Raw genomic sequence first — 27,622 nt, 5'->3', positions numbered from 1 at the left:
TACTGGCACGCCCTGTGTCGACGCCCATTTTCGATTTTCGAAAAACAAACTGTAATACTCCGCAGCTTCCACTAGATGTCGGCCTATGCACAGCATGTGATCTAAGCAGATTCCACAAGCCTCAGAAATATATATATATACACTACATATTATAAAACCATCACCTTGAAGGCCCTAGCAGGACTCAGGAACCTGCTGGAAGGACGGACTGGAGCTTCTGCTCCCAAGGAAGTTGCGGGTTGAAATTCAACCCTCAGTTAAATGTGCCCATATTTCCTTCCAGCTTTCCCATCTAAAGAACCTGGCTGTTTGGGCCTCAGGGGACTGAATAGAGGGGCTTTGCATGCTGTGTTTTCTTGGACATGGTTTCTACATGATTTGGCTCATTATGACACTGTGGAAGGCTCAGAAGCACCACCACGGCTAATCCAGAGACAACCAACCTTGGTGTTCTTGAGCACTTCGTGCACAAGCCTAGGGTTTTGGTAACCATGACACACATAAATAAGGAACCAAAAAAGGGGACATTTATTTGCCCGCTTTTCAGAGAGCTGTTGCAAAATTGGCAGTAGAAGGGCTTTGATGCCTGTGTTTCTTGGGCAAGACTTCAAGATGCCCCATTTCACCATGCAGTGAGCAAATTCCATGCAGATAATTTAGCAGTCTTCGGCAGGTTGATTAACATGATCTATGCCTCATTCGCGTAGTTGAGGTAGGGGCTATAGGGGATATACAGTTTATATTCCCTCTAGTACTTATTCACACAATTTCGGGCCATCACCCAACCTATAATTCCCTTTCAAGACTTCGGTCACACTAGTGCTAGTTTCTTATATACATATAGCAACGCTCACATGTATGAGTTACATTGACTCACAGGCAATCTCCTGCATTGCGGAGCTGGTCAAATCACAAATGATTCTTGCAATTTAGGTGCGTAATGGCTCTTTAACCATTGCTTACGTACTTGTACTAGAATAGCCATTAGCGGGATGCAGAGGTCCTGCATCCAACACCACACGCTCCAACACCCGCTCAGTTTCTGTGATACTGTGGGCGTCCACACGTCCAGTGCGTTCCCCTGGTCGCCAGTGTGATGGCTGACCTGGATATTTCATGCGCACACACCGCGGCGTTGAAAGAAGGCACCGACACAGAGCACCAAACAAGAATGTCCTTTATTTCATTTCGGCTTACTCTGCCATAACCCTGCCTCCCACGTCACTTCCCTCCCGGCCTCCCGTCTCCCACTGTCCCAGAACTAGAACGTCAACATGACAGTTTTCACCTGCATCACTCTCTTAGTGAACATCCAACACTAGCAATCGCCCATTATAAATTTACTCACAAGTATAGGTATATCAAACCTGCCGTGTCTGCTATAATAGTAAACCTACTGTATTATATTCCATAACCTGCTGCACTAGGAAACTTAGGCCTCCTACCACTCTGTAGGACTTTCAAATCTAGGCGCAACCACCACCTCTATTCATGGGTAACACACCATTAACCATTAGCTTGCGTCACATCTAAATAGATTTGTGACTGTTAGCAAGTACCACATTTAGATAGAATTTTTGAATGTTGGCAAATACCACATTTAGATTGAATTGTGAATGTTGGCAAGTACCACATTTAGGTAGAACTGTGAACATTAGCTCGCGTCGCATCTAGATAGATTTGTGATTCTTTGCAAGTACCAGATTTAGATAGAATTGTGAACATTAGCTTGCGTTGCATCTAGATAGATTTGTGAATGTTAGCAATCCACAAGTACCACATTTAGATAGAATTGTGAATGTTGGCAAGTACCACATTTAGATAGAATTGTGAATGTTGGCAAGTACCACATTTAGATAGAACTGTGAATATTATTAGATTGCGTCGCATCTAGATAGATTTGGGATTCTTTGCAAGTACCAGATTTAGATAGAATTGTGAACATTAGCTTGCGTCGCATCTAGATAGATTTGTGAATGTTAGTAAGTACCACATTGAGATAGTGTTGTGAATGTTAGCAAATTCTACATTTCGATAGATTTGTGAATGTTAGCAATCCACATTTAGAAAGATTTGTGAATCTTAGCAAGTACCTCATTTAGATAGTATTGTTAATCCTAGCCTGCCCCGAACAAGAAAGAACGGTGAACAATAGCAATGGCCACACCGAGATAGAATTGCGAACATTGGCCGGCGCCGCAACCAGACAGGATTATGAATGTTAGCAAGTGCTACACTTAGATAGATCTGTGAATGTTAACAATAGCACATTTAGATCTGTGAAAATTAGCCTGCGCCGGAAACAGATAGAACCATGAATGTAAGCGACAGCCTCACCTGATAGAACTGTAAACAATAGCCTGCATCACATCCATACAAGACTGTAAATGTCTGCAAGCGTCACATTTAGATTGAAGAGGGAATGTTAGCCTGTAGGCATAGTTTTTGTGTTTCCCTTGTTCCCTCCCCTGTCACGGGGTGCTTTGAAGCCCATTTTGTATGGGTGCTGTATAGATGAACTATCATTTCATATCACTATGCTTACTCTCTACACCATTACACAACTAGGGTGCATCTACACCCCTCGAATAATTCGCATACAAACATTATCCCATGAGCACCTCATCATTCTAATAAAACGCAGCTATACCACAAGACAAACCGGCCTAGCCGCACACATAAGTGTCTCACAGGCCTAACGCAGCCAGAACCCATTCTTGGTGTCCACCCCCAGACTACGCACATTGAACCAATATCAATACCACCACACCTAATGCTAGGATGCAGCTACCAATTACATCAGCTGCACACTTAACTGACGCACCCGAGCACCTTAAGACACCCTACTCTCTCAACTGACCTGGAATGCGATCCCAGAGGGCGTTCAACCTAAACAGTGCTTTGAGGTCATACCAATGATATATAGAGCACTATATAAATGCCAAATAACATAACATAACATAACATAACATAAGGGTTCTTAGCCTGTATCTTGTATTTATAGGCAAAGCTAACCAGATAAGAACACTGGCAGTAGAGCTTGGTTCCCGGATGCCCCCTGCACATGGTTCTCACGTAAGGAGCACTATGAATGAGCGCTATAGTCCGGCCCCATCAAACAGACGAGGCGGCTGGAAGTGTACAGCATAACCAGGTTAGTGCTACCTCCACAGATCACATCTGGGCTCTCTGTGCTCCGCAAGGTATATTTGAACCCACTGTTGGTTCTTTTACAGGCACTTGGGAGTTCTACATTGCACCCTTCCTGACTGCTTACATCTGAATGGGCCTACAGGTAATTAATGACATTTATAGTCAGCTAAATAATAGATTAAATCATGGGCTATGAAATTGGAAGGCATCATGTCCACTGATCAAAGATAAGAACAGAAACATGTTGGACATTATAAAGTGCATTTCATATCAAGTTTTGAAACACTGCTCTATGCAACAGGGTCGAAACTTCGACTAGTGTAGTGTTTCTGACATTGTGTCATTGGGTGAGTCGTTGGATACTTGTTTACAGTGTCATTGTAATGCCATTGTGTGGTGGCCTATTATATAAGCCAAATATTTTTTATGATGTGTGCAACAAAAAGATATAATGAAATTTAAAATGAATAAGAAATAAAGATATATTTGTTATATTTTCAGAGAGTGTAGGTGACTCACATGTACCAGTGGAATACGCCATTATACATCCTTTGCAGAGGCCCCCTTTTTCTATTTCTATAGTGAGTAATACAGCCTTATACCCTGGTGCAGCAAACACCTCTTCTCCAGCTATTTCTCTTTTCCGTGCTGCACCCCATAGAATACAGTTGAGTCCCACAATAAATTAATCCTAATTCCACCTTTTCCTTCTCATGACTTACTGAGCACCTTATCTATCCCTCGCCCTCATCCCAATTATCTACCTGACTTTGATCCCTGAATGTTTTATCATACTCCTCCTTTACCTCTCTGACAGGCAAAAGCGCTTCAACGCCATGAACTATAGCAGTAGGCGGTATACAAATGCAAGATAACATAACATATATGATAAGCCCTTTCCCAGAGAAAGACTCAGCTTTCATGGGCAGAACGGTGGTGTGTATTTGTGGCCTGATGTGGGGGCAGTGGACGTTTTGGTTCCAGTCCACATCCATGCCAAAGTGTGTCTGTTGCTGGCCAGATGTGGTGTCACTGGAGGCTGGCCATGATTGGATAGCCCCTTGCCAGTTTGAATGGTGCAGATCCTTACCATTGGTGAGTTTGGGGGGACTCTACCTTAAATTTTAGATTCAGAATATTGCTGTTGGAGCCAAGGCCCACGTGAAAAGGAGCTTCTCGCTGAAGACCCGGAGCTCATCGTTGAAGCCAACCAGAATTGTCTTCTTCAACTGTCCTGTTGAAGACTAGCTCCTTTGCTGAACTCCACTGTCCCTCAGGGCTCTATACTATCGCAAAAGGTCTTCAACATCTACCTAGCCCCTCTGGCCCACTTGATCTCCACCTTCGCCCCTAAAATCCAGTATTATGCAGATGACACACAGAAAAAGTGGTACAGGCGCCCCTCTGCGAGAACGAACACAGCTTAATGATCTGTTCTATGGGGAGGTGCCCACTCGAGAGACAGCAGCCCCATTTTAGCTCACTGTACCTTTCACAAAGGAGGAATATCCATTTTTATATCAGTCTGTGTCCCGCCCACTTGAGCAGCCCAGCACCGAAATGTTATACAATCCTCCTTTGACAAAGAGTACCAACAGCAACCCCAGACACGTGTTTCGGCCTAGTCCGACCTCATCAATGAGGTGGAGCTCTGCAGATGACACACAGCTCTACTTTAAGCTGCCATCCTCTTCCTCCTCTCCTTCCTCTATCATACCTGACTGCCTGACTGCTATTCAGGCATGGTGCTCTGTAAATGATCTCTGTCTTAATGCCAGTAATAAGGAAATCCTTCTCACTTCCCTTCTGCACGAGACCACAAGCATCCCCAAACATGTTTCAGCCTTTTTGGGCCTCATCAGTGAGGAGTAGCTTGGGTCTCTAGGCCCAGCAGGCACGGGACTCACGTCTGGGCATACCCGTCCCACTCGGGGTGACAAAGCAAAAACAAAGAGGTGATGGCTTCTGTAATAGCTTGGCAGGTGAAGAACGATGGTCTGGAAGGTTGCTCAGAGCAATGCCAGAGGTTAAGATTCATTCTAAACCTTCCAGCCATCACCTCTTTGGTTTTGCTATTGTCACCCCGAGTGGGACGGGTATGCCCAGATGTGGGTCCCGTGCTGCAGCAGCAGTCGTGACTCTTTTTCCAAGTCCATAACTTTTTGTCTTCTTTACTAGGAGGGCGAAATAACTTCTTTATCCTGGGATTAACCACCCTGGTCTGGGCTGTAGTCAACAATGAAGGCGCTAGACGTCTCTTAATAGAGTTCAGTAAGGGAATGGCCTTCCTTCAGTATGTCTTCTACAAAATCCGAATCCTGCACAGCCTCCTGTGTGGTGATTTGAAAATGTGCAGCCGCCTTCTTTAAGATGGCATTGAATTCCATTTGATCATCCACAGGTAAGGGCTGACTGACTGGAGTGGTAGGAGGGGAATCCATACACAGAGCGTCAGGGTCCGGGGTAGGAGTAGGGGATTCCCAAGTTTGATTATCAACTGGTTGTCTGTCTTCCCAATTGTCTGTGGGATCAGCAGAATCATCCATAGGGTCCCCAAAGGTATCATCATCCTATACGTAGTTATTGATAGGCACCTCGTCATCTTTAAGGTCAAAAACATTCTGCTTATGAGGATCCTCATTGGACCTCTGAAATTTAGTCATAGGCGTATAAGGAAGTTCCTCACGAGGCCTCTTGGGAGCAAATCTATCTGAAAATTCAACAAACTTCTCCATTCTGTTCATGCACCCCTCAGACTTCTCCCTGGTTCATGATGATGAACCAGAGGAGTCCAGGGGAGGAAAGGGATCTTCTTGACAAATTTCTTCTTCGGAACGTCAAGATTTTACTTCTAAAGTCTTGTATAAAGACACAGGGCTCTCACAGTACCCTTTTCGACGTCTGTTTCGACAGCTCCTTTTGTTTAACCGCCGATGCGATCCCAGCAATACGTTCGCTGATGCTCAGGGCTTCAGGGAGGTGTGGTGGTTGAGCCGGTAGCTGCACAGTGGATTTCGGTGTCACTGGGGCCTTAAGCGGTGTAAGGGCATTCTTCTGAAGCATCACGATGGCCACGTGTGATTTGGTGCTAACGCCCTTACTTTTGGATTGCACTGACGCATGCTGCCGATGCGGTTGCGGGGAGGGCTGCGGATCATGAGGATCAGCGGGCACAGCCGAAGTATCCAACATACCCGTTGCCACTTTGGAGCGCTTCGAACTGGACCGCTGAAGCAGAACCGTGGGTTGTGTGCTTAGTGTGGGAATCAGGTGCGTCCCTGTCGCCGGGATGTATCGTCCCCATAGCAGGACTCACGTTGTGCCTATCGGGGCCGGGGACAGACGCTGCAGAATGAGAACTTTCCGCAGTATGGTCAATGGCCTCCAAAGTGGAGCCTTGGTCATTGCTAATTCCTTCGTCACACTCAGCGGCTGTGGCGGCAGGGGAATTAATTTTGGCCTGCGACATACCGTAGGCTGACCACCGCTTCAAACGGCGCTCCTTAAGAGCCTTTGGCCGTAGGAGTTTACAGGCCGTACAGGCCGCCTCGTTGTGGTCGAGGGGAAGACAATTGTTGCACCGACGGTGCTTGTCATTCCACGGATATTACGCCTTACAGTAAGGACAAAATCTAAATGGAGTCCTGTCCATAGTGCAGGATCGTGCTAGCGATGACAAACACAAGGGAACAAAGAGAGGGGAAAAGGAAAGGCATTCTTGAATATGACCACCTCAACCCCACTCTTCCTACTGTAAAGGTTGGCCAGAGGGCCCGGCCACGTGGTCGGCAGCGCCGACTGGATCAACAGCCAGCGAAATTCCATCGTCAGTAGTTTTCGGCGGTGGCACAAGAATCAGCCATTGAAGGGAGTGACAATGAGAATAAACGACCAAAGGTTGAGAAATATAACAAAAACGCAATGTTTTATGAAGAGCTCTGCATTAGGGCGACCAGATAGCTGGGCGGAAAAAACAATCTGAGGGACCTCGACGTGTGAGGGATTTTGGGTACACTAAACGTCACGTTAGGGATAGTGTTACAGGTACGGCCATGTCGATGTCCACTTTCGATTCCCGAAACATGCAGTACTCTATGGTTACCACTGGATGTCGGAAGATATTCACAGCATGTGATTCTAAGCAGATTAACAAGCATCAGAAAGAACAATACCATCTCCACCACTTTGTATGTGAAGAAAACTGATAGCAACAACTTACGTCACCGCTTAAGCTTTCATCCCCAAAATACCTTAAAGAACGTACCCTACGGTCAGATGCTGAGAATCAAACGCATTGTAAGCGACACAGCATAGTGCGTGGTAGAACTTGGAAGACTATGCAGCAAATTTAAGGAGAGAGGTTATCTGGAACAAGACCTGTCAGCAGCACTAAACAGAGTTTCTACCACTATTCGCACAGCATTACAGCAGAAAGCTGAGAAAGAGTCTCTGCCTTCTGATGTTTGTGTCTACATTCTCTACACAAAGCCAAAGCATTAAAAGAACTATCAATAAACATTAGGACATTCTTGCCAAGGATGATCGGACCAAAGATCTTTTTTCCAGACCCCCAGTATTCGCGTATAGGAGGAGTGAACATTTACGCAACATGCTTGTCAACATCAAAAGGCCCCAATTCTAAAACAGAACCCAATAGAATGATAGGAACGTACCCATGTCTAAATTGTTGGAACTGTAACAGTATAATCAGGGGTCCCTTTGTGGTTCACCCAGGGACAGGAGCAAGAATTGCTCTCAAAGACTTTGCTATCTGAGAATGTTGTTTACTGCATCAGGTGCCTTTCTGGCATTCATTATGTCGAAGACTGCAAGAAAAGTGAGGGTTTGCATGAATGAACATAAATCCTGCATAGGAACTGGAAATAGGACATCAGCGGTAGCAAGACATTTCAGAGAATGAGGCCATAGCGTCGCACAAATGAAGTTTCAAGTTCTCGAGGTTCTGCACACCAAGGATTTTCAACATTAGCAGAAGGAGAGGCCAAAGAGAAGCATTCTGGGTGGACCGTCTCAATGCAATGACATCAAATGGGATGAACGAGGAATTAGATTTCCTTTGAACATAAAATGAACCCTGTTTGCACTAGTTTTGACTTACTTTTCAGCATTTATCTATAGCTGAGATCTTACTCTTTCTTTACGACTGTTATTAGCACATCAGGTGAACTTGTTGAGCATTTATCTCAGCGCTTTTCTCATTTTTCCTCATACCGTTTTCCTTCCTTTTTTCCATCCTTTCAGATGGTTCAACTATGTAAATCCTTTTGAGCAGGTATCCCCTGTCACTTCTGCCACGCAATGGATTAGATTTACTACGCACCTTGATTGTGTTCCAGAGGTTAGTCATTTCCTTGGCAATGGACTCTCTAGACAGCTTTTCAACCTAGGGGCTGAACTTGTGAAATGTTCTCATGAATAACTGTTTTGTCACACCTATAGGGTGTGTTTTCTTTGTTTTTTGGGTTTATCTCGAGTCATTAGTTGTTATCACCCCTATTTCGTGATATGCCGTTCATTAGAGGCACTTCGCACTATGGGCTCCATTACATGCTTTTCACAGCACCCATTGCATTTTTGTGATCAGTCTACACTGAAGCTCCCTGAGCCGGCATAGTTCCCTTTACAGTCCAACATACTATTTATGTATTTGTTTAATTCATTTATAAAGCGCACAGCAACCCGTAGGCATTGAGGAGCTATTACACAGACCAGTTACTTGCAGACAGATGAATGTACACAGTGCGTCAAAACAGTTCAAACACCAAAAAACAGGCAGAGCATAGAGGACCATTTTCTGGATCAGGCAAACAACCAAGTTTTGAGGGCTCTCTGGAATACCCAGTATGAGGGTTCAGCACTCAAGGTAGGCGGAAGAAAGTTCCACAGCAATGGATGGGAAGCTTAAGTTTCCTGCTTTGGTGCGAGTTTGCACTGGCGGAGGTGGTGTGCATAGGGGGTCATGGCTGGTCTTGACGAATGAGCTTTTGTGATTTTCTGGGATAGGTACGGGGCAATACACTAGCGGTCTTTAGTGCCATGGCACTCCTCCCGTAATTTATGATGTTATGTCACTTGTGAATTTAGTAGCTGGTTGTTAGTCATCGTTGGATCACACATTTTTCACTACAAGTTCCAACGTTCCTGGCTATTTATAGTGCCACAGCATTACCGCTTGTGATTTATAATGTAATTAATGTATTGAATCTTGTGGTTCTTGTGAGGAAATCTTGGGTTCACATATTTTTCACTACAATAACCACAATTTCTGGTATGGATGGCAAATAATTGGTTAATGGTCTTGCCTTTTCCATCATGGAGGTGTTAATCACACGTGATCATTGTCAGATGACAGTAAGCATACAAGTTAAAATGTCGCCGACACTTAAAGCGGTCTCGCAGAAGTATTCAGGTGACAGCATACACAGCTGGTCTGACTAAGGTAAGCGTTTGTTTCACTCCTAATGACAGGTTTCTGCTACAAGTTAGATTTTATTTACCATAGGCGGCTTGGTCGTCCCGCAGTTCACAGCATCTGGACCCTGTTTGTGTGCTCGCAACTAGTTTCAATTAACCCATTGTTAACCTGCAAGGTTTTGATCACCCCCAGTGCAAGTAATGTTAAAATGTTTTACTTCAGTATATATACTCTCACTACATATAAGAGACACCATAACACAATGTCAATGTTTATGCTTTCAGCGTGGGGACATTGGAACAGTGGTTGATGTACAAGCGTGATCAACAGCTGGACTGGTTTTACTTGGCAGGTTATTATCTTTGTATTTTCGAGTTCACTTTCTTGGCTTATTACTTGGTGCTCAGTGAACTAATTCACACAGCTGGCTCTTCTGATTAGGGTATCTCTTCTGAGATATTTCATGTCTATTAATGCTCTTTCTAGATTATAACAGGTCACTGTAGGAATGCTTTAATACCATGACATTTAACATGCTTATAATGTGTTTTCTTTCTTTTTTCTTTTTTCCATCGTTCATTTTTCAACTTTCACATTTTTTTATGTTCCTGTGCTTCCAACATGTGGATTACCTTTTTTTGCATTATATATTTACTTTGATGTTACGCGGTGCATATATATTTTTATCTGTGTTCATCCATCCATCATGATTTTCTTCTACATTGAATGGTACATTTGTACTTTTGTAATTCTCATTGTGTGACATGGTATCATGTGGGGAACCTTTATCGGTATTCAGGGTAGAATTTCCGATTTGGATTGATAATTTGAATCATACATTTGCACTTGTGCAAATTTCATTTTTGATGTTGTGTTGTGGGTTTGATTTTGATCAATTACTGCTGGAATATGGATGCATTTAAGATTTCGCCCTGATCTCTTGGTCCGAAACACATTGGCCATCTGCTACTTCTTGCTTTTCATTAAATTGATCACCTTGTCTCTCTCAAGCAATATATAACATTTAATGATTTGATTATTAGTCTTTTCTATTATTAATTAGCTTAACTAGTTATCTATGTGTGCACAGCACTCGCCGCAGGCTTTCTAGCATAGGTTCCTCTTTCTGCAACTATGTGAAAGGAGCCATTCTCCTAGTCCCCTGAATTTTCTGGAACTTTGTGAAACCTAAGCTTGGAGAGACTTGTACCCAGGAGAAGGGAGTCATTTTCCTAGGTTGGGATAAGAACTCTTTTCCTACTTAAACCCCTCCAAGAAGGGCCTCTAAGAGAGGCAAACAAGGAAAGAGAAAACTGAATAAGAAGAGACTTTCAAGTCAAGGTCTAACTCACAAGCTAGGAGAAGGGAGGCATGTTCCTAGCCATAGGCATAAAGTAGGCATCCTCCTGAGGTATGGTTTTGTTGTTTTGGATTTTTGTGTTTCTCTGGTATGAATAGTTTAGAAGTTTGGACTAGGACAGTCAAGCTTTATTTGGACATTACAGACTTCCTGACAGACCAGAGTTTTTATTTGGTTGAGGTAGGGAAACCACCTCTAGAGATAGGAAAAGATAGGATTTTGAAATATCCAATAAAAATGTATGGCCAACATTTTAAAACCCTGATCAGACTTCTAATTCTATTTCACCATACCGTGTATCGACGCTGACACCACCTAGGGGAAGCGATTGCAAATGGCATGGCTCTTAGTCGAGATACAGAGAAGCTGTGAGAAAGAGTGAGAGCCGTACGGCGAGGACGCCAGCGAGAATGGCCAGACTGTGAGACAGAGAACAGGAGAAGACCACGAGAATACCAGTAGGCCAAAAGGGACTCATTATATGGTCCAAGAACTCGTTCCGGTAGAAGTGAGAAAAGCTTGGAACCAAAGTTAATAAAAGAAAGAGAATAATAGATATCCCTGAGGGGGGATCAAAAGGATGGTGATACCAATACTCTGGGAGGAGAGGAAAGTTAATTCCGAGTCAACAGCTCATTAGGAGTTTGGCAGTGTGGGAAAAAAGTGGAGGTAATTCCATTTAGCTCCATTTTTCCCGCACTGTTAAACTACAAGTTTGCTGGTTTTACATCCAGCAGTATTACTGGATGGTAATGCTGCTGATTTTCAGAAGTAAAAATGGAGGAGTTACCTCCAGCTTTAAGCTGTAGGTAACTCCTCCACTTTACCTCCAAATGTTAGCAGTATTACCATCCAATAATACTGCCAGAGGTAGTCCCAAAAAACTATTTAAAAATTACATATTAACAAGAAGCCTAAAGACTAAGAAGAGAAATGCGTGCAGCACACATCAGGAGAAGGGAGTCATTCTCCTGACCTTAGTTTGTTAAGTTAGTAGTAGGGTCAGTTAGCATTAGCTTTTGGACAGCAGACATATTGCTTTTGGACATTCATAGATGGCTGAGAATCACTTTAGATATTCATGTAAGTAAGGATACTTGTAAGGATGGCATGGTATCAAACAGTGAAGACAGACACACGTGATCACAGTTCAAAGATGTTTATTGAACTTCAATGGGTTGGATGAATGCCTATCTAACCATGAATCTAAGGTTGGGAGCAAGCTACAAGCCTCAAAGTGAAAATAACACAGTCCTAAAGGAGTCTTGTCAAACTAAAAAGGACCTATACTAATAAACCTATTGCCAATCCATACTTCTAAATACAAATGGTGTGGGAAAATTATGTATGTAAAAGAATGAGTGTTCAAGAAACAATATGTCAGGACAGCCCGACAATTAACTTCCCTTCCCCACGTTTTCAGCCCGGGGCAAGGTGACACACTCGAGCTTAGCACAGACTCCGGCTTCTCCGGCATTAGGATGCAGTTCAGGATATAAATGAGGGCCTTCTGCAACAAAGTCTCTTTCTGTTCAAAAGTCTCTCATTTGCAGAATGCTTTGGATACAAAACACAACATCAAAGTTCCTTTCTATTCAGGAGTCTAACGTTTATAAGGTCTCGGGTGCACTGTTCACCTTGGGTCTCCCTCAGTTGGGCTAAGACTTTTAAACACCAATTCACACTAGGTCTCCCTCGATCAGGCTCTGACCTTGCACTCGTGCTTTCTCCTTATTTCACAGTTCGATAAATTCACAATAGGTCTCCCTCCGCCGGGCTCAAATTTTGAAGCATTTATCATTATCGAAGACTTTCGACTGTGCAATGGATTTTACATATAACCACACAGGGCAACTTAAGATTCTTTCTTACTTGATTTCTATTCTCCGTTTTCACATTCACATATTACAGTTCATTTTGCCATTTGTTTGCAGGGTACATCAGTCACCTTAGATTGGGCACACACGCGGTTCCGGACCACTCTGCTATTTTGTATCTTAGTTCACGTTAAATGTTCAAACAATTCATCAGCTGTCTGACCTTTTAGCTGCATCTTTCATCAAACTCTGCGATGTTCGCTCTTTCGTTTAACAATGTTGCCACTTGCAACCTTTGTTTCAACACAGACCGGCCTCGTACAGTTTCCTTCAACTCACCGGCTGTGTTGATTTCTCTGTTTGCGGCTTTGATCTCGTAGCCAAGGACGATACCACGGCGGCTGCTGCTCCTCCCTGACTCGGTCAGTCATGCAGGAGGGCCCCGGATATCTCCGACACACAATGCAAGATTCTTCGGTTTCCATTCTTGGCCCTACACATGCTGCTTTTAAGTTCCAAGAAGTATAATGATCACTCCTCAAAAAAGTTAAGGGTATCTCCTTCCTTGTTCTCCTTTCTCAATGTGCCATCTCTCCCCATCGGCTCAGCTGCTGGCTGGGAAGAACTGCTCCTTTGTGTGCTTTGCCTCGCTCAAAGTGTGCTCTCGTGCTCCGCCTTTTATCCATATGGGGAAGTTGAACTGAAGTCAGGTGTGTGTTGTCCAAGGGAATTGTCTGACTCTGCCTGACCATGGTAGTGGGACAGGTCACGTACTAGTCTGTTTTCTCCCAGAGCGGGCTGTCTCTGTAGCAGTGTTCGTGTAGGGAAGGGGCGAGGTTTAAAGGTTTAAAGTCCCCCGGTATCCTACAGAGTAGGAGGGGTTAAAGGTGTTAGACGGAAAGGGATACTGCATTTCGCCATCAGGTGTCCCACTCCCCAAAGACTCCCCACCCAGGTGATCCTCCTGCACTGGTCCACCCCCAGGGTTTGGATCCAAAGGTGATGGCCGTGCCCTGGCCACTTGAGAGAGAGAGATCCCCGGGGACAAGCGGTTGAGACACCCTTTCTCACCTACCCAATAGCGATAGGGATAGCTAGGCAGGCCTTCATATTATTATTAAATAAATACACCTTGCAAATGACTTCCGAGAGTCTGCGTCCTCCTCATCTGCTACAGGGCTTACTGGTAGAAGGATGTCAGGAATTTCAGTTATGCAGCAGTCTGAGCTGAGAGGGTTTATGGGGGGCGGGGGAGTGGTGAGTAGCATTGTAGCCTGCAGGATCTTCACTCCTCCCTCCCCCATTGTACAGAGATATCAAGTTCAAGGAAAATGGGTCATGACCTGGTATTATTAGATGAGACTTTGGGGGTTCACCAAGATTAAACAACAGGGAATGTAGGGGGATACATAGCACCAGTGTTAGTGTGGCATTGTAGGTTGGAAGAATGATTGTTGCTGCAACGTGTCACATTGAGGTCTGTCAACAGGTGACGCTGATTGGACCAACGTGATTAAATGGTGCAGTGGTCTTTGGAGCATACCAATTGCTTGCGAATAATTGTGAAGCAAAGCTGGACATGGCCATGAGCTGGGGGATGCCCAGCTATGACCTCTAACCTGTCGTTTGCTTGAAAATATCAGATACCAAGTGCCACGGTTGATTCTCCAGGCAACTAGTGCCATACCGTCATACATTTCAGAGGACCCGTTCTGTACAGATCTGCCATGTTGGGGTCACCACCAGGCAGCGGAGAACAATGGGTGACATGAAGAAGAGCAGTGCATGCCAAGCTCGATTGTAGGGCAGAGTGGTCTTCAATGTTTCGAAGGTTGATGGGTGGCACTGCAGCGATTAACAAGGTTGTTGGTCAAGCCCATAGTTTGGCGATCCAACATGACAGGCCAGAGCTCTGTATAGGGGATTTGTGGGCCTGATAAGCAAAGAAATCGACAGTGAGGTGGAGTACTGAATTGGCATACAGTTGCAAGGTCCGATGAGTGTGTCATATGGTCCCAGAGGGGCACATAGGTACCACAGGGTGTTAGTACATGCATCTGGATCATTGCAGGGAAGAACCAAGGGTGGTTATAGAATGGACTTTCTCAATAGCGTTTCCAAAGGATCAGAGGGGGTGGGCAGAAGGGACTTGCCAAACAGATAAGCAAAATTGCAGTGAGTGCCCAGTTGACATAATGGACCCAACAGAAAGGCAACATGGCTACCACATAACGTGGGTACATGTGTCGGAATAGGTGCATGGAAGAACTGATGGTGGAATCCACTGCATATAAGTAAGAAGTGATGAGTAGAAAGGTGTTGCCAGACAGATAAGGAATCATACTGGCGGAAAGGCGAAAGGAGTGCCCGGTGGCCATTCAGTGGCCGGTGCCCCATGCGACACAAAGGGCTAATAGAAGGACAACATGGGTATTACATCCTGGAATTACAAATATATGATTAAGTATATTGAAGAGCTGATCGCAGCAAGGGAGGGGTTTCTCCCAGTAGGCATTGCATACAATTGTGTGGAGTGCCAAGTTGACATCATAAGTTCAACATGGTACCACAGAAAGTAGGTACATGTGTATGGAAAGGTGCATGGCGGAACTTATGGCAAATGGAGACGGCATTCACCTGGAAGCCATTCCACAGGATCATGAAGTAATGCTAGAGGAGTCTTGTAGGACAGATAAGGAAATTAACTGCCACAGTGTACAGTGAGTGTGGCATATGGGCCCAAAAGGCCCACAGGCACTCATAATGTAGATAAATGGACTAAGAAACGCATTGATACATGGATCGAGAAACAGGTGACAGCTGGAACATTGATTTATCAGCTAGCAGAAGGATAAGGTGTTACATCGGGAGCTCATTGAGGGCAGTCCTCATTAATGTCTAAAAGGGTGCTATGCTGATAGGAGTAGCGAGCTAGGTAGTTCATGCTTTTAGCTAAGGACAAAGGTTACTGACTTGACACCAACAGGGACAATTTTGACCATGATGGCAGTAATAATCTGTAGGTTTGGGAATATTAATAAGGGAGCATTATGATATGTGTTGAAGACGGTTAAAAATCGCATATTTAATGGTCATATGGGTACAGTAGGCATTGTATCGGGAAATGTGGTTTCCAACACAAGACATACTACATTCTGCTTATTGTGTGCCAGGTGCAGCCTGCAGTTTTTGTCCACTGAAACGTTATTGTGACTCCTAGGGGGCACGATTCCTACAAATTATGTAGTAGATTGGTATTTGCTAGTTTCCTTGTGCAAGGTCTACTGTCCCAGTTGTGGTGGGCTTTGTGGATGTATCAGGGCAGTGGGACAGTGGTCAAGATAGAGAGTAGGATTCATGTGTTATGGCGGGTGGGCCTTTTTTCGAGAGTATCAGTGCTTGGCATATGCAACAGTGTTTGTACGGCCGTTACCAGCAGTCATGAGGTGGTAGGGGGGCAGCAAAAGGGGTTACTGATGCCAGTGACTAGGATAGTATGATACGTATATCACAATTGTTAAGGCTAACGGGGTCAATTGTGGGAGTGGCCTGCTGCTTTGAGAATCAATAGTGTTTGCGATCCCCGATGATCACAAGGACATGGGTGAGGAGCGGTCCGACCAGGAATGTATCAGTAAAAAAGTGAATAAAGTACCCGGCTAACATTGAGTAGCACTAGCAGGTGTACAAAGAGAAATACAGAGGGGCCTGACAAAGGGTGACATGGGTATTGCGAGGAGTGGGCACATGTGTCAGGGAGATGTTGATGGGGGCCAAGGATAAATAGTTTGCTGTAAGTGAATGATCTCAATTGATAACAGAATGTAGGGGCATAAACCCCCGCTTGTTTGGGGGAAGTACCCCCTAACCTGTAGGAGTTAGTGGCACTATGGCAGGGTTTTTGAGAAATTCTCTATATGCTGAACTCTGGAATATTTGGGAAGATATATCTTTTGCCTCATGTGTTGTACCGGTGCCCAGTATGTGCCGGGGAACTTGTCATGTGGGCTCCCGCACGGGAACTGGTTTGGGGGTTGCCTGGCTACGATCAGTCATCCTATTTCTTTTCCCGAGGGCAGTTCCTGGGATGAGGGGGCTGCATGACATCATGCACTCCCCCTCATCCAGCTGTGTTGACATTGGCAGCTATTAAAGAATTGTCATGACAGAATATGAATGAACAATTTTACCATTTCCGTGATGTACGAATTGTTGGGTTTTCTGTAATAAATATGGCCAAATGCCTTCCAGAGAATGAATTGGCTGGTATGGTTCTTCTGTACGCCTGCACTTCCCATCTAAGCAAGATCCAGCAGCATGCTGGTTTGTTATTGTTGCGAGACGTTGCGCCACGCCATTTTGGGGGCATGTGGGTGCCGCCAGAACTACTGGAGAACCCGGGTATGCCGTTAACGGAACGGGATGAAAAGGGCATGTAGGTGGTGCATGTCCTCTTTGTTCTTGGCAGGCCTGCAGGACCTGGCTTGGTCACAAGCCACTCACATTTTCATTTTACCACCCACCCCTCTTTTTTAGTTATGATTACTGAAGCAATTTGTGGGATGATGAATAATGACTAGGTCTGGCTAAAGATTTATGCTTAAAATGTGCAACAGCATCGTGGCTCCTTTAAATTTGCTTTGCAGAGTCACGGTTGCAGCCTCACCCCAACAACCGCTATGTGTTAAGAAATCACATACATGAGCGCAAAAACAGAAGACTAGTGAGTATTCACAAAGCGTTATAACGAAGACTGTCCTGAAGAAAGTGGGTGCAATAGCTTGTACCACTGAAACCAGTAGACAAAAACAGACTGGAGCAAAGGTAGAGTCTGACATCCGGTCACCGGGGACCAAGAATAATGATGAGTCCACCACTGATCAGATTAGTTGCCTTCATAGGATTTTAATAGGAAACCATTGGGGTCCGGAATATAAGAACACACAGACTACTGGCTAATAAAACAGGTGTTACCACAAGCAGTCTGGTGTAGCCTTACCAGACCCTTTTTATGTATAAAAAATGAGATACAGAAAGTTCTTTGTACTGGGAGAATGAAGTGAGCTATAATTACGAAGTGGGCGATTACTTGGTAACAAAAAAATATAATAAAGAAAAAAAACAGTGCTCTTCCTTCTCTTATTCTATCTACTTTTAGATAGGTGGCAAAGCAGCGCAGCCTAAGGAGAGTTCATGGTAGGTAGGGACAGCTAGCCAATCTCTTCTTCCTTCTTTTTGACAGACTTGTCCATCACCCAGGACTTATGCACCACCTGCCATACTTCAATCACTTTGCCTCCTATTTTGTCTGTTTGAATGTAGAGTGTGTTGCACCAGATAACGTTTCAGGCGTGTTAGCCCTTTATTGTGTTAAATGATCTATGCCTGGGCTTTCTCTGCCCATAGTATAAAACAGCCCCCTCGCTCATTAATCCTCCTGGCTAAAGATGTGCTAGGGTCGGTCGGGCCCCTTCTCAACATGGTGTTTGGGAGTTTCCCTTGCCTTACAACTGGGAAAACCAGTCAGAGGCACCAGTGAGGTGCGTAGAATATACTCAAGTCAAAACAATAGTTGCAGATGATTATGTGACCGCCTCCCAGCGAGGGAGCTGAAACACTTAATGCCTTCTGAAAAGCTATTAATCACTCTATGACAGCAGGGTGCTGATGTCGGGAAACCAGAGTTAAAAGGCAACAAGCTGATAAGAGGGAGATGACAGCCTGAGGGTGCCAACAAAAGACTGTGCACGTTTAATTAAAGGACTATATTTCTGTGTCATAAGACTACCAACATGGGGCAGTTGTTCGGGGATCCCCAGAGCCCTGGCGCCCATTTGAACTGAAAGAGTTAAAAGGCCCCGAAAAAGTCCCTGGGGATCTCTAGGGTAGCAGTGCTTTTGAGATATTTCAAAAACTGTATGATGGACTGCAGAATATTTAGTACATTTGGAAAGGTCGCTTTTTTGCCCCTAGTAGTTATTGTACTGGATCTCAGGACGCGCTGGGGAAGTTTCCATGTGGGTGCTCACCAGTTGTTGCTGGGCTAGTAGGTACGAAGGGGTTGGGGAAATGGATCTCAGGGTTGTCCGGCTACGATCAGTCACCCTATTATTTTTTCCAAGGACTGTTTTGGGACGAGAGGTGATGCATGACATCCTGCATCCCACCCTTTTCAGGCCATGTTGACATTTGTATCTTTTTAAGTATTGTAATAGAATTTATAACATACACTTTTTATCCTTTGATAAGATATACTTTTTCTGGAATGAATGCAGCTAAACCGCCTTCCAAAGAAACAATTGTGTGCTCCTCAACGCCTGTGCCGTCCTTCAGCAATGATTCAGATTTTTGGGAAGGGCTGGCTGAAGACTTCAGTGAAACTGCTGTCTGTTATCAGGGCATGGCTAAAAACAAAGACAAGCATTAACATTTTGGGAGCAAGGACACCAGCGAGATGAGCAGCACGAGACACATTCTGCCAGTGAAGCAGCTGGGGATATGCTCCAGCACCATGCTTACAGGAATACATCCCGTCCCATGTGTGCGACGAAGAGGGGCACACATACCTGACAGGATACCAGTAAATGTCAATGTAACAAGAGTAAATAGGTTACAAATACCAGTGAGTTTCTATACCATTTGTTTATCCTGGACAGTAACCAAAAGCAGATAAAACAAAAAGGGGAAAGGAACACATTCTCACCATGTAGACCTTTCCTGGTGGGATTGACTTTTGAAAGTTCATTGCAGGGACTGCCACCAATAACCAAGTCAAATGGACCCCAATCTTCAACCTGCAAAGAATAGAGTGAAGTTCAGGAACGTATTTGTCAGAGGGAGGAAGGCAGCAGAAGGAGGCAGGTAAGAGGGAGGAACAAAGGATCAGTGCACAGTCAAGTAGAAGATCATCATGTAACTGGGGGGAACAGGATATCAGAGGAGCCTACACAAGAGATAGTAGGAGGAATGCACACAGCCAGAAGGAAGAATGCAGAGTGAGGTCGGAACACAGATCAGAGCATGGAAGAAAACATTACATACTTGTTTTGCAGCATGACATATTTCATATCATCCCCACCATCTAGTGACTGGATCGGGAATTCTCTTTGATATTTTTCAATTGAGCCAGTAAAGCTTTTGAAAAGGTGTGGACTGAGTGCCACATCTCTGATTTACTAATTTCCTGCATGATTAGGTGATCTATGAATGCTTCTGTTTGGAGTGCCCTGCAGTAGTTTCTCTGCTCTTTAGTAGCAGACTATTAAGGATCCCACAATCAACGCTTTAGGGCAGGAGTCTGCAACCTAGCACTGTTCTGGTGTTTTGGGCTACAAATCCAATGTAGCCAGCATAGCCAATAGTGATGAAAGATGAGTCACAGCCCAAACCATCTAGAGGGCCGTAGGTTGCAGACCTGGTTTAGGGATTTTTTAGGCACACACAGACTACTGTTAAGATGAAGAGGTATGAGCTTTCAAGATTTTTTTTTATATGTTGTAGGTAGGGGGTATTGAATTACTTGGATTGATGTACAGGCTAGATAAAGTGTTGTAATATCTATGTCAACATATAAAAAAAGGCAAATGTTACTTGCCAGTAATCACCTTACTGAGGCTCGTATCTGCTTAGACTCAAATGCTTTTCATAAGCTACCATCTAGTGGTTAGTGCAGCTTATTACATCTTGTTTGTTTTGTAATTCGAAAAAGGGATGTGTCAAACAGGAGCATGCCGGTTATCATATCCCTATCTTACGTATACGAATGATCCCTCATGTGTGGGGACGTGCTCTGATTGTTTATTTTCTGACATGATATACTTGGAAAAGGAGGAATATATATATAAATTATTTTTCTCAAAAATAACTTATTTTTAAAATTCTCCTTTCGCTCCCAAGTGGGGAGGATGGGTGGGTTGCATGTGACTCTAAGCAGATGCAAGCCTCCGAAAGACAATTACTTAAAAGTAATTTTTCCCTTGTTGGGCTTGTGAATCTCCTTAGATTCACATGTTTTGCATAAAGTACTAAGCAGCATTTGCTTACAGTGGTGGATGAATGGAAGGAACAGTCGCAAGCAATTTAAAGTATTACCTGATCTACTTGGGAATCATTTCTAGCTTGTGTATCTACAGAATAACGTTGCGTGAAAGTATGGACTGAACTCCACGTTGCTGCTTTGCAAATTGCTTCAAGTGGCATGTTAGCAAGAAAAACAAATGTTTCCCCTGTGCTTTGTGTTGAATGAGTTTTAGAGTGGAATGGTAGTGACTTGTTATCAAAGGGTAACATAATTGTATGTACTTAACAATCCATCTTGCAATTGGTGGTTTAATGACCTGGGCCCCTTTCCTGCCTTCAGCTACTGATACAAAGAACTGATCTGTTTTACAGGTCTGATTTGTTCTGACTAGGTAGTACATAACTGCTTTTCGTACGTCAAGTGTATTTAAATCTCTTTTAACTTTACTTTTTTGATTTTGAAAGTAAACGGGTAATTAAACTGCTTGGCTAACATGGAATTTAGATATACATTTTGCAATAGACCTTGGATGGGTTCTTAGAACTAGCTTGTTCTAGTGTATCAAAACAAAAGGTTCTGAAGCTTGTAACTCACTTAGTCTCCTTATTGATGTAAAAGCAATGAGGAAGGCTACCTTGTAAGTAAGGCGCCTTATTGCTTTGGTTCAAATGGTGACCCCTAAGTTAATGTAACACTGTATATAGATCCCAACCCGAGGGTGGATGAGCTATTGGCGGGCGGACTTGCTTGACACCTTCAATGAAAGCTGTAGCTGCAGATCATCAAGATCAGCGGATCCCATCGAAGTTTTGGATGGGTCCGTTGGCGCTCTGGCGCGCTTCGACTGTGATGCCGAAGCAGAACCTTGGGTTGTGTGTTTGGTGTATACTTGTCGCCGAGTGTTTTCCCCATAGCATGACTTGTGTCGTGCCTGGTGGGGTCGGGAACGGATGATGTGAATCGAGAGCTCTCCGCCGTTAGGTCAATGGCTTCCGTCCCCGAGGCCTGGTCACCGTTAGTCCTCCCATCACTTTCAGTGGCTGCAGCGGCGGCCGAAGAACTTTCGGCCTGCGACATGCGGTAGGCCGCCCACCGCTTTAAGCGGCGCTCGTTGATTTTCTTTGGATGCAGGAGCTTACAAGCTGCACAAGCCGCTTCGTTGTGGTTGAGAGGAAGACAATTGTTGCACCGACGGTGCTCGTCTTTCCTCAAGTATTTGTCCCTACACAAGGGGCAAAACCTAAATGGAGCCTTGTCCATAGCACAAGAAAGGTACAGCGATGAGAGGGTGATATAGGAAAGGCATACTTGAAAGAATATGGCCACCCCGAACCCCTCTCCCTACTGTAAGGGCCGGACAGAAGGCCCAGCCACCTGGACAGCAGCACCGCCGGATCAACAGGCCATCGAAATTCCGCAGCAGTCTTCGGCAATGCACAGGATTCAATCGTCGAACTGACTTAAGAGAATAAACGACCAAAGTCGATAATTATAAGAATAACGCAATCTCTTTTTCAAGAGCGCCGCATTAGGGCGACCAGTAATCTGGGCGGAAAAAAATCTGAGGGACCTCGACGCGTGAGGGATTTTCGGCACACTACATGTCACATTAGGGATAGTGTTACATGCACGCCCATGTCGACATTCCCTTTCGATCCTCAAAAGACAAGATGCAATACTCAGCTGTTACCACTGGATGTCGGACTATATGCATGATTAACAAGCATTAGAAATATCAATATCTGCCTCATTACAATTAATGGGGTTAATTTGTTTATGGTTACACCAGATAAGCCTTTTCCATTTATTACAGTAGCAATGCTTGTGTTAGGTGTCCTTTATTCATGTAATATCGCCATACACCTTGTGGGTAACATGTCACACTCTATGACCTTGTAGTCTCGAGAGGATAGCTCAGGGGCAACGCGCTCGCCTTAGAAGCAAGACGACGCAGAGCAACACAGGTTCGATCCCCTCTAGGTACTAAGCGTGTTATAAAAAAACAATTACAATGATGCCAAGTTGGTAGCTTGTGTGTTTGAATGGGATGTTGTGTTGTTTCCTTTGAGTGAGTAAATTCTGTGCTGGTAGGATTTTGATTGGTGGGAAAATTGACATTTACACTAGGTGTGAATACCATGGCTGGCTCACACGCATTGGGGCAATGAGGATCATTTTAAGTTTGTCCTGGTGTCATTTTTGGCCTACTCTGCAGAGCAGGGGATTTGGAGGGGAAATCATAAGCAAATATCCCTGAGCAGCTCATCCATAGTGTATTTCCCCCCAGTGACCCCGGTTTTGGGTACCTGAATGGGAATTCTTGCTTTTTTGCTGTTGCGAACAAGTCTACTGATGGATGACCCCATGTTGCAAAAATCTCTGAGTATATTGGTGTATAGTTCCGACTCATGTTCTGGCACTATCACTCTGTTCAAAGTGTCTGTTAGGCAATTGTGTTCCCCAGGGAAATGTTGGACCTTTATGGGGACGTTGTTTTAAAAACGTCAGTGCGTCTCGGGGGGATATCTTAAGGGCAACGTGCTCGCCTTGGAAGCAAGACGGCGCGGAGCAACACAAGTTCGACGCCCGGGTCTGCGCTTAGAAACCTCTGGGTATTAAGCGCGTTAAAAATAACCAACTACAATTATGTTTTGTGCTAGTGCCAACAGTGTCTTTGTTGATGTAAAACATGGCTGTGGTGTTTTCTGTATTGACAAGAATGCTTTTTCCAACAAAGACATTTTGGAAAGAATAAAGTGCCATCTTGATTGCAAGGAGTTCTAGCCAATGTGTGTCGTGGGAAAAAAAGAAGAAAATGTCTCCAACTAATCTACCATTCTTACATGGAATGACTACATGCATGCTTTTAGGTCAACGCACACTTGACATTCTTAGAGCTGACCAAGCCGTAGGCTGAAAACAGCAGTGCAGAAATACATTTGAAGTGGCAAAAAGTCAATGACCATTGATTGATTCAAAAGGTACTCATGTTTTATCAAATCTTTGGAGGATCATTTCTGATCCACCCTCTAGATGGCAGGATAACACTAAGCATCAAGAAAGAGGTGTATGAATTGAATCTTTTAACATGCTCAGAGCGCCAAAACTCTTTTCAGGAGAGTCAGAAAAACTAAAAAACGATCTACTGACAAAGGACATAAAACATGGGCAGAGCTTGATGGCAGCAGCACATGTATTTGAAGCAAGAGTAAATTCAGCAATTTGGAACGACAAACACATTAAACAAAGTGTATAATTTCTCAGAGCCGCACGGCCATTCCTGGTGTCTTGAAATGGAGGAAGAAAGACAGAAAAGGTGGGGACCTGCACATTCAACACTCATCACAAGGACTTGTGGTCTGTGCTTTAAGTTGGATGAAAAATCGAGGTGAGCTTCTAAAAAAGAGCCGTGCTCTAAAGAGTGCCCTGCATGACCTAAAGGAAGGGCAGGGGTGGGAGGTGGTTTAGGCAAGGGTCCCACATAAAATATTTCTATGTTCAGTGTTAGGAAATCATTTTTTTTGCTGCTTTCCTCCCAAAGAATTCTATGGGACACCCTTTCTTTTTGCTATTGATGACTGTTGACCTCACTTATTTTGAGGCAAGTAAAGCCATCAGCTTTACTTTCATTGCTTTTTGCTCACTCTTATGGGAAAACTGATCAGTCCCTATGTCTACCCTTACCTTAGTGGATTTCTTGTATTCTTAAAAGCGGAAAACATCCTCTTAAAGAGAAGTATGGTTAAGATACGTTGTACCCTTATAACTTTTCCTTTTGTAACTTTGTGATTACAATTAAAATATGACCAGGATGGGCTGGTGACAGCAGATATTTTTCAACAGTATTTTTGATTTTCTACTTGTGCACTTTTGCATTTTACTGCCATTCAACAGATCATCATTGTAGCCCTTGACCACTCTCACATCCCTCCCGAGTGTACGCCTTACCACTCTGCAACCCTATCTTGACAGGGCTTGGCTAGACTTTCCTGTTCAGCATAACAGGTTGACCTCTCAGAATCCACTCCATGGTTTGATTCTAAAAATCCATCTTAACATGCAGTGAATACACTGCAACGCTGAAACAAAGAAAGCATTTTCACTACGCACATGCCATAATTGCCGTCTCTTTCAATGCTCAGTACTTTAAGTGCGATGAAGAATCGAGGGGGGGTCTACAAGAGGGTGATGCCTAAGTGTTGGGCGTGCCCTAAAGAGTATTAGGTTAGGCGTGGCATATGGGGGCAAGCAGCCTCAGCAAAGGCTGCCTGCCCCAAACATTACATCATGAGACCCTGCAAAGATGTATTTCGGGTCCTTTAGCATGTACATAGGTGATTCCATTTACATACATTCTGCATGTTGCAAATCAACCTGTCACTGTTCCAGTTCGTAAATAAATCACTATCTCAGAATATAAACAATTCAACTCATTCTGTTACTACATCACCTGTAGGAAAGGGAAGGGAAACAAACAGCGCCAATATGGGCAGGAGCGGCCCCACGGTGTACATGCCCAGGCGGGAACACATTGTGCACTTAATTTGCACCTGTAGGGCAATCAGTGACTTCACAGAAAATGACGTTACAGAAGGAGTCTGAAACTCAAGGGGATCAGGGAACGTTTCATTAATTAAGAGACAAAAACGTTGTGATGTCCACTATATAAATGGCCACTGGTATTCTCTATAGTGCAATAGCATCATCATAAGTGAGGCTTCATTGGCGCAATGGATAATGTGAGCTGAATCACTTTTGACAGATACGGTACAGTGAGATACAATGATTTTCCTATGAGCACACATTAAGCCTGGGTCAATGCTGGAGGCCAGACTGCAGCTCAGGAAGATGAACACATATCTTCCAGCTGTAGTGGGTAGAAAACATATTTGCCACTGGTATTTTTGCAAATTTGGTTCTGACTTTGGAACGAAGTACCCACAAATCTGGTTACATGTTGCTAACTGGAGTAAAGTCTTGTTTATGCAGCGGTTTCATGATTGCTTCTATTTTTTAGGAGGATTATTTTGACTGTCAAATGAATTGCCAAGCTAGGCTTTTATCATTTTAAAAACATAAAGAGAGTTACATTGTTATACACCTAATGAATGTGAGGTCGGGGCCTGGCTTGGGCCAGAGGCAGACAGGGCAAAGTGTTTCTTTTGCAGGAGTGCCTTATAATGCTAGGTCTTGAATGACAACACTCAGCACAGGGTTGGGACCAGAGAGAACAACATTCTTGGCTTACCGTAAGGTTTCATGTGCCCTCCCCTCACCCTCATACTGGCTTTCAAAATTGTTGTGTTTTATGGAGAGGTCTTGACAATTACACAAATCATAATAAATGACTTGGACACATATATAGATTGTGCATATGTTAAGAAAAAGAGTATGATTTCAGCGTTATTTTAACCCATCTTGAATTGAAGACACCAAATACCAGAATGCAATTCAGCATGAGGCAGAACAATAGCCAGTTATTTCTGTACATCAAGAAAACATAATTTGTGGAAAGTTTACTTGGTTGTTTTTCATTGCATTGCAAAGTCATGCTTCGAATATGATTTTAGGAAAATGGGACATTCCATAAAAAACGCTTTTAAGCATGTTAAATTAGCTCACTTGAAAATAAAAAAAACGTTATTGGCTTAAAAGAAGACCTAGATTTGGGTAGCTAATTGGTGTGTTGTGTGTACCTTCCAGTTGCTTGGATGAGCCATCTCTTATCAGCAGTGTCCTATGCAAATGCTTTCCTTAACACAACGAGAGTGAAGTGCTTGCTGCTCCTGCTGTGCCCTGTCTGGTGGGCTGGGAGGTGACAACAGGAGGCCGCCAGGGACAGACATGAAAAAGAGCCTCATGCCCGAAAGCAGAGGCTCGCCAAAATAAACTTTATTAGTTGGAATACATGTGGCCTCTCTGAGCGCAGGGCCCTACGTGACCAGAATGCTCATGCTTAGGGCCAGGCCTGAAAGTGGAAGGCTGGCTGCTTTGCATGCAATCAAAGTGCCTTTTGGGAACATAAGAATGACCACCAATTTTACAAGTACGACTGTGAATGCAACTCAAGCATGCAGGTTGTGACCCTTGTGAGCACGTAATGCATGATGAGCTTGGTGCTCCTTTCATGTGCCTTAGCACTCTACGACATGTCTGCAAGCCAAAGGACAGCTTCAGCATTCAGGCATCACAGCTCTGACCTTGTGAATGCAACTATACTGTGGCAAACTAACAAAGATCAAGAAGCAACCCAAACCATGACTACACTTTCAACCAGAGAATTTGAAGTAATGGGGCTCAGCCTCAGTATCCAAAACACCACTGACAGATCAAAACTTTGAGCAAGACAAAGAACAAGGTGTCCAGCATTCAGGCACAGGCTAGAACAGACCAACTATGGAGTTTCTTAAACGCACACAGCTTGCAAGTAGATCACAGACTGCACAAACTCCACATATTCAAAAGGCACAAAGGGGAATTGCAGTCAAGTCACTAATAGTAGAAGGCTGAAGGAGCCCTAACAGCACCCCATCTCGTGGGCAGTTTTGGGAGGCTGCCCGGGGTGTGGCCTGGATAGACAGGCACACTTAAAGCCCTGCCAATGCTACACTACAATTTTGTACACTATGAACTAAGTATTTGTTGAATAGCATACCCTGCAAACAAATTCACTTCAAGGGACTTCCGGTTTTGGCCGTTAAGGCAGTGAAATTAAATGATTTGCCCAGGATCTCACAACGATGAAGCAGGGATTTGGGGAAAGTCTACAATTTGGGCACTTTGCCAGTATTTCCCCATCTCTAGTTGGTTAAACTATGTGTTAATATTTGGCTTCA

At 44.1% G+C, this 27,622-nt stretch overlaps 1 protein-coding gene across 3 annotated transcripts in view; it reads right to left on the bottom strand.

The window, feature by feature from the left end:
* DNMT3B (DNA methyltransferase 3 beta) overlaps positions 1-27,622 on the bottom strand; it is a 668,820-nt gene that overhangs the window by 77,398 nt on the left and 563,800 nt on the right. For all 3 annotated transcript variants that reach the window (XM_069651024.1, XM_069651025.1, XM_069651026.1), the window contains one exon: positions 19,470-19,560. In XM_069651024.1, the coding sequence (XP_069507125.1) occupies positions 19,470-19,560 (91 nt within the window). The remainder of the gene's footprint in view (positions 1-19,469; positions 19,561-27,622) is intronic.

This window comes from Ambystoma mexicanum, chromosome 3p (genome assembly GCF_040938575.1).
Source record: "Ambystoma mexicanum isolate Mex_15411 chromosome 3p, UKY_AmexF1_1, whole genome shotgun sequence".
Classification (NCBI taxonomy): Eukaryota; Metazoa; Chordata; class Amphibia; order Caudata; family Ambystomatidae; genus Ambystoma; species Ambystoma mexicanum.
The sequence above is the reverse complement of the archived record's forward strand: the minus strand, read 5'-3'. Positions and strand labels throughout refer to the sequence as shown.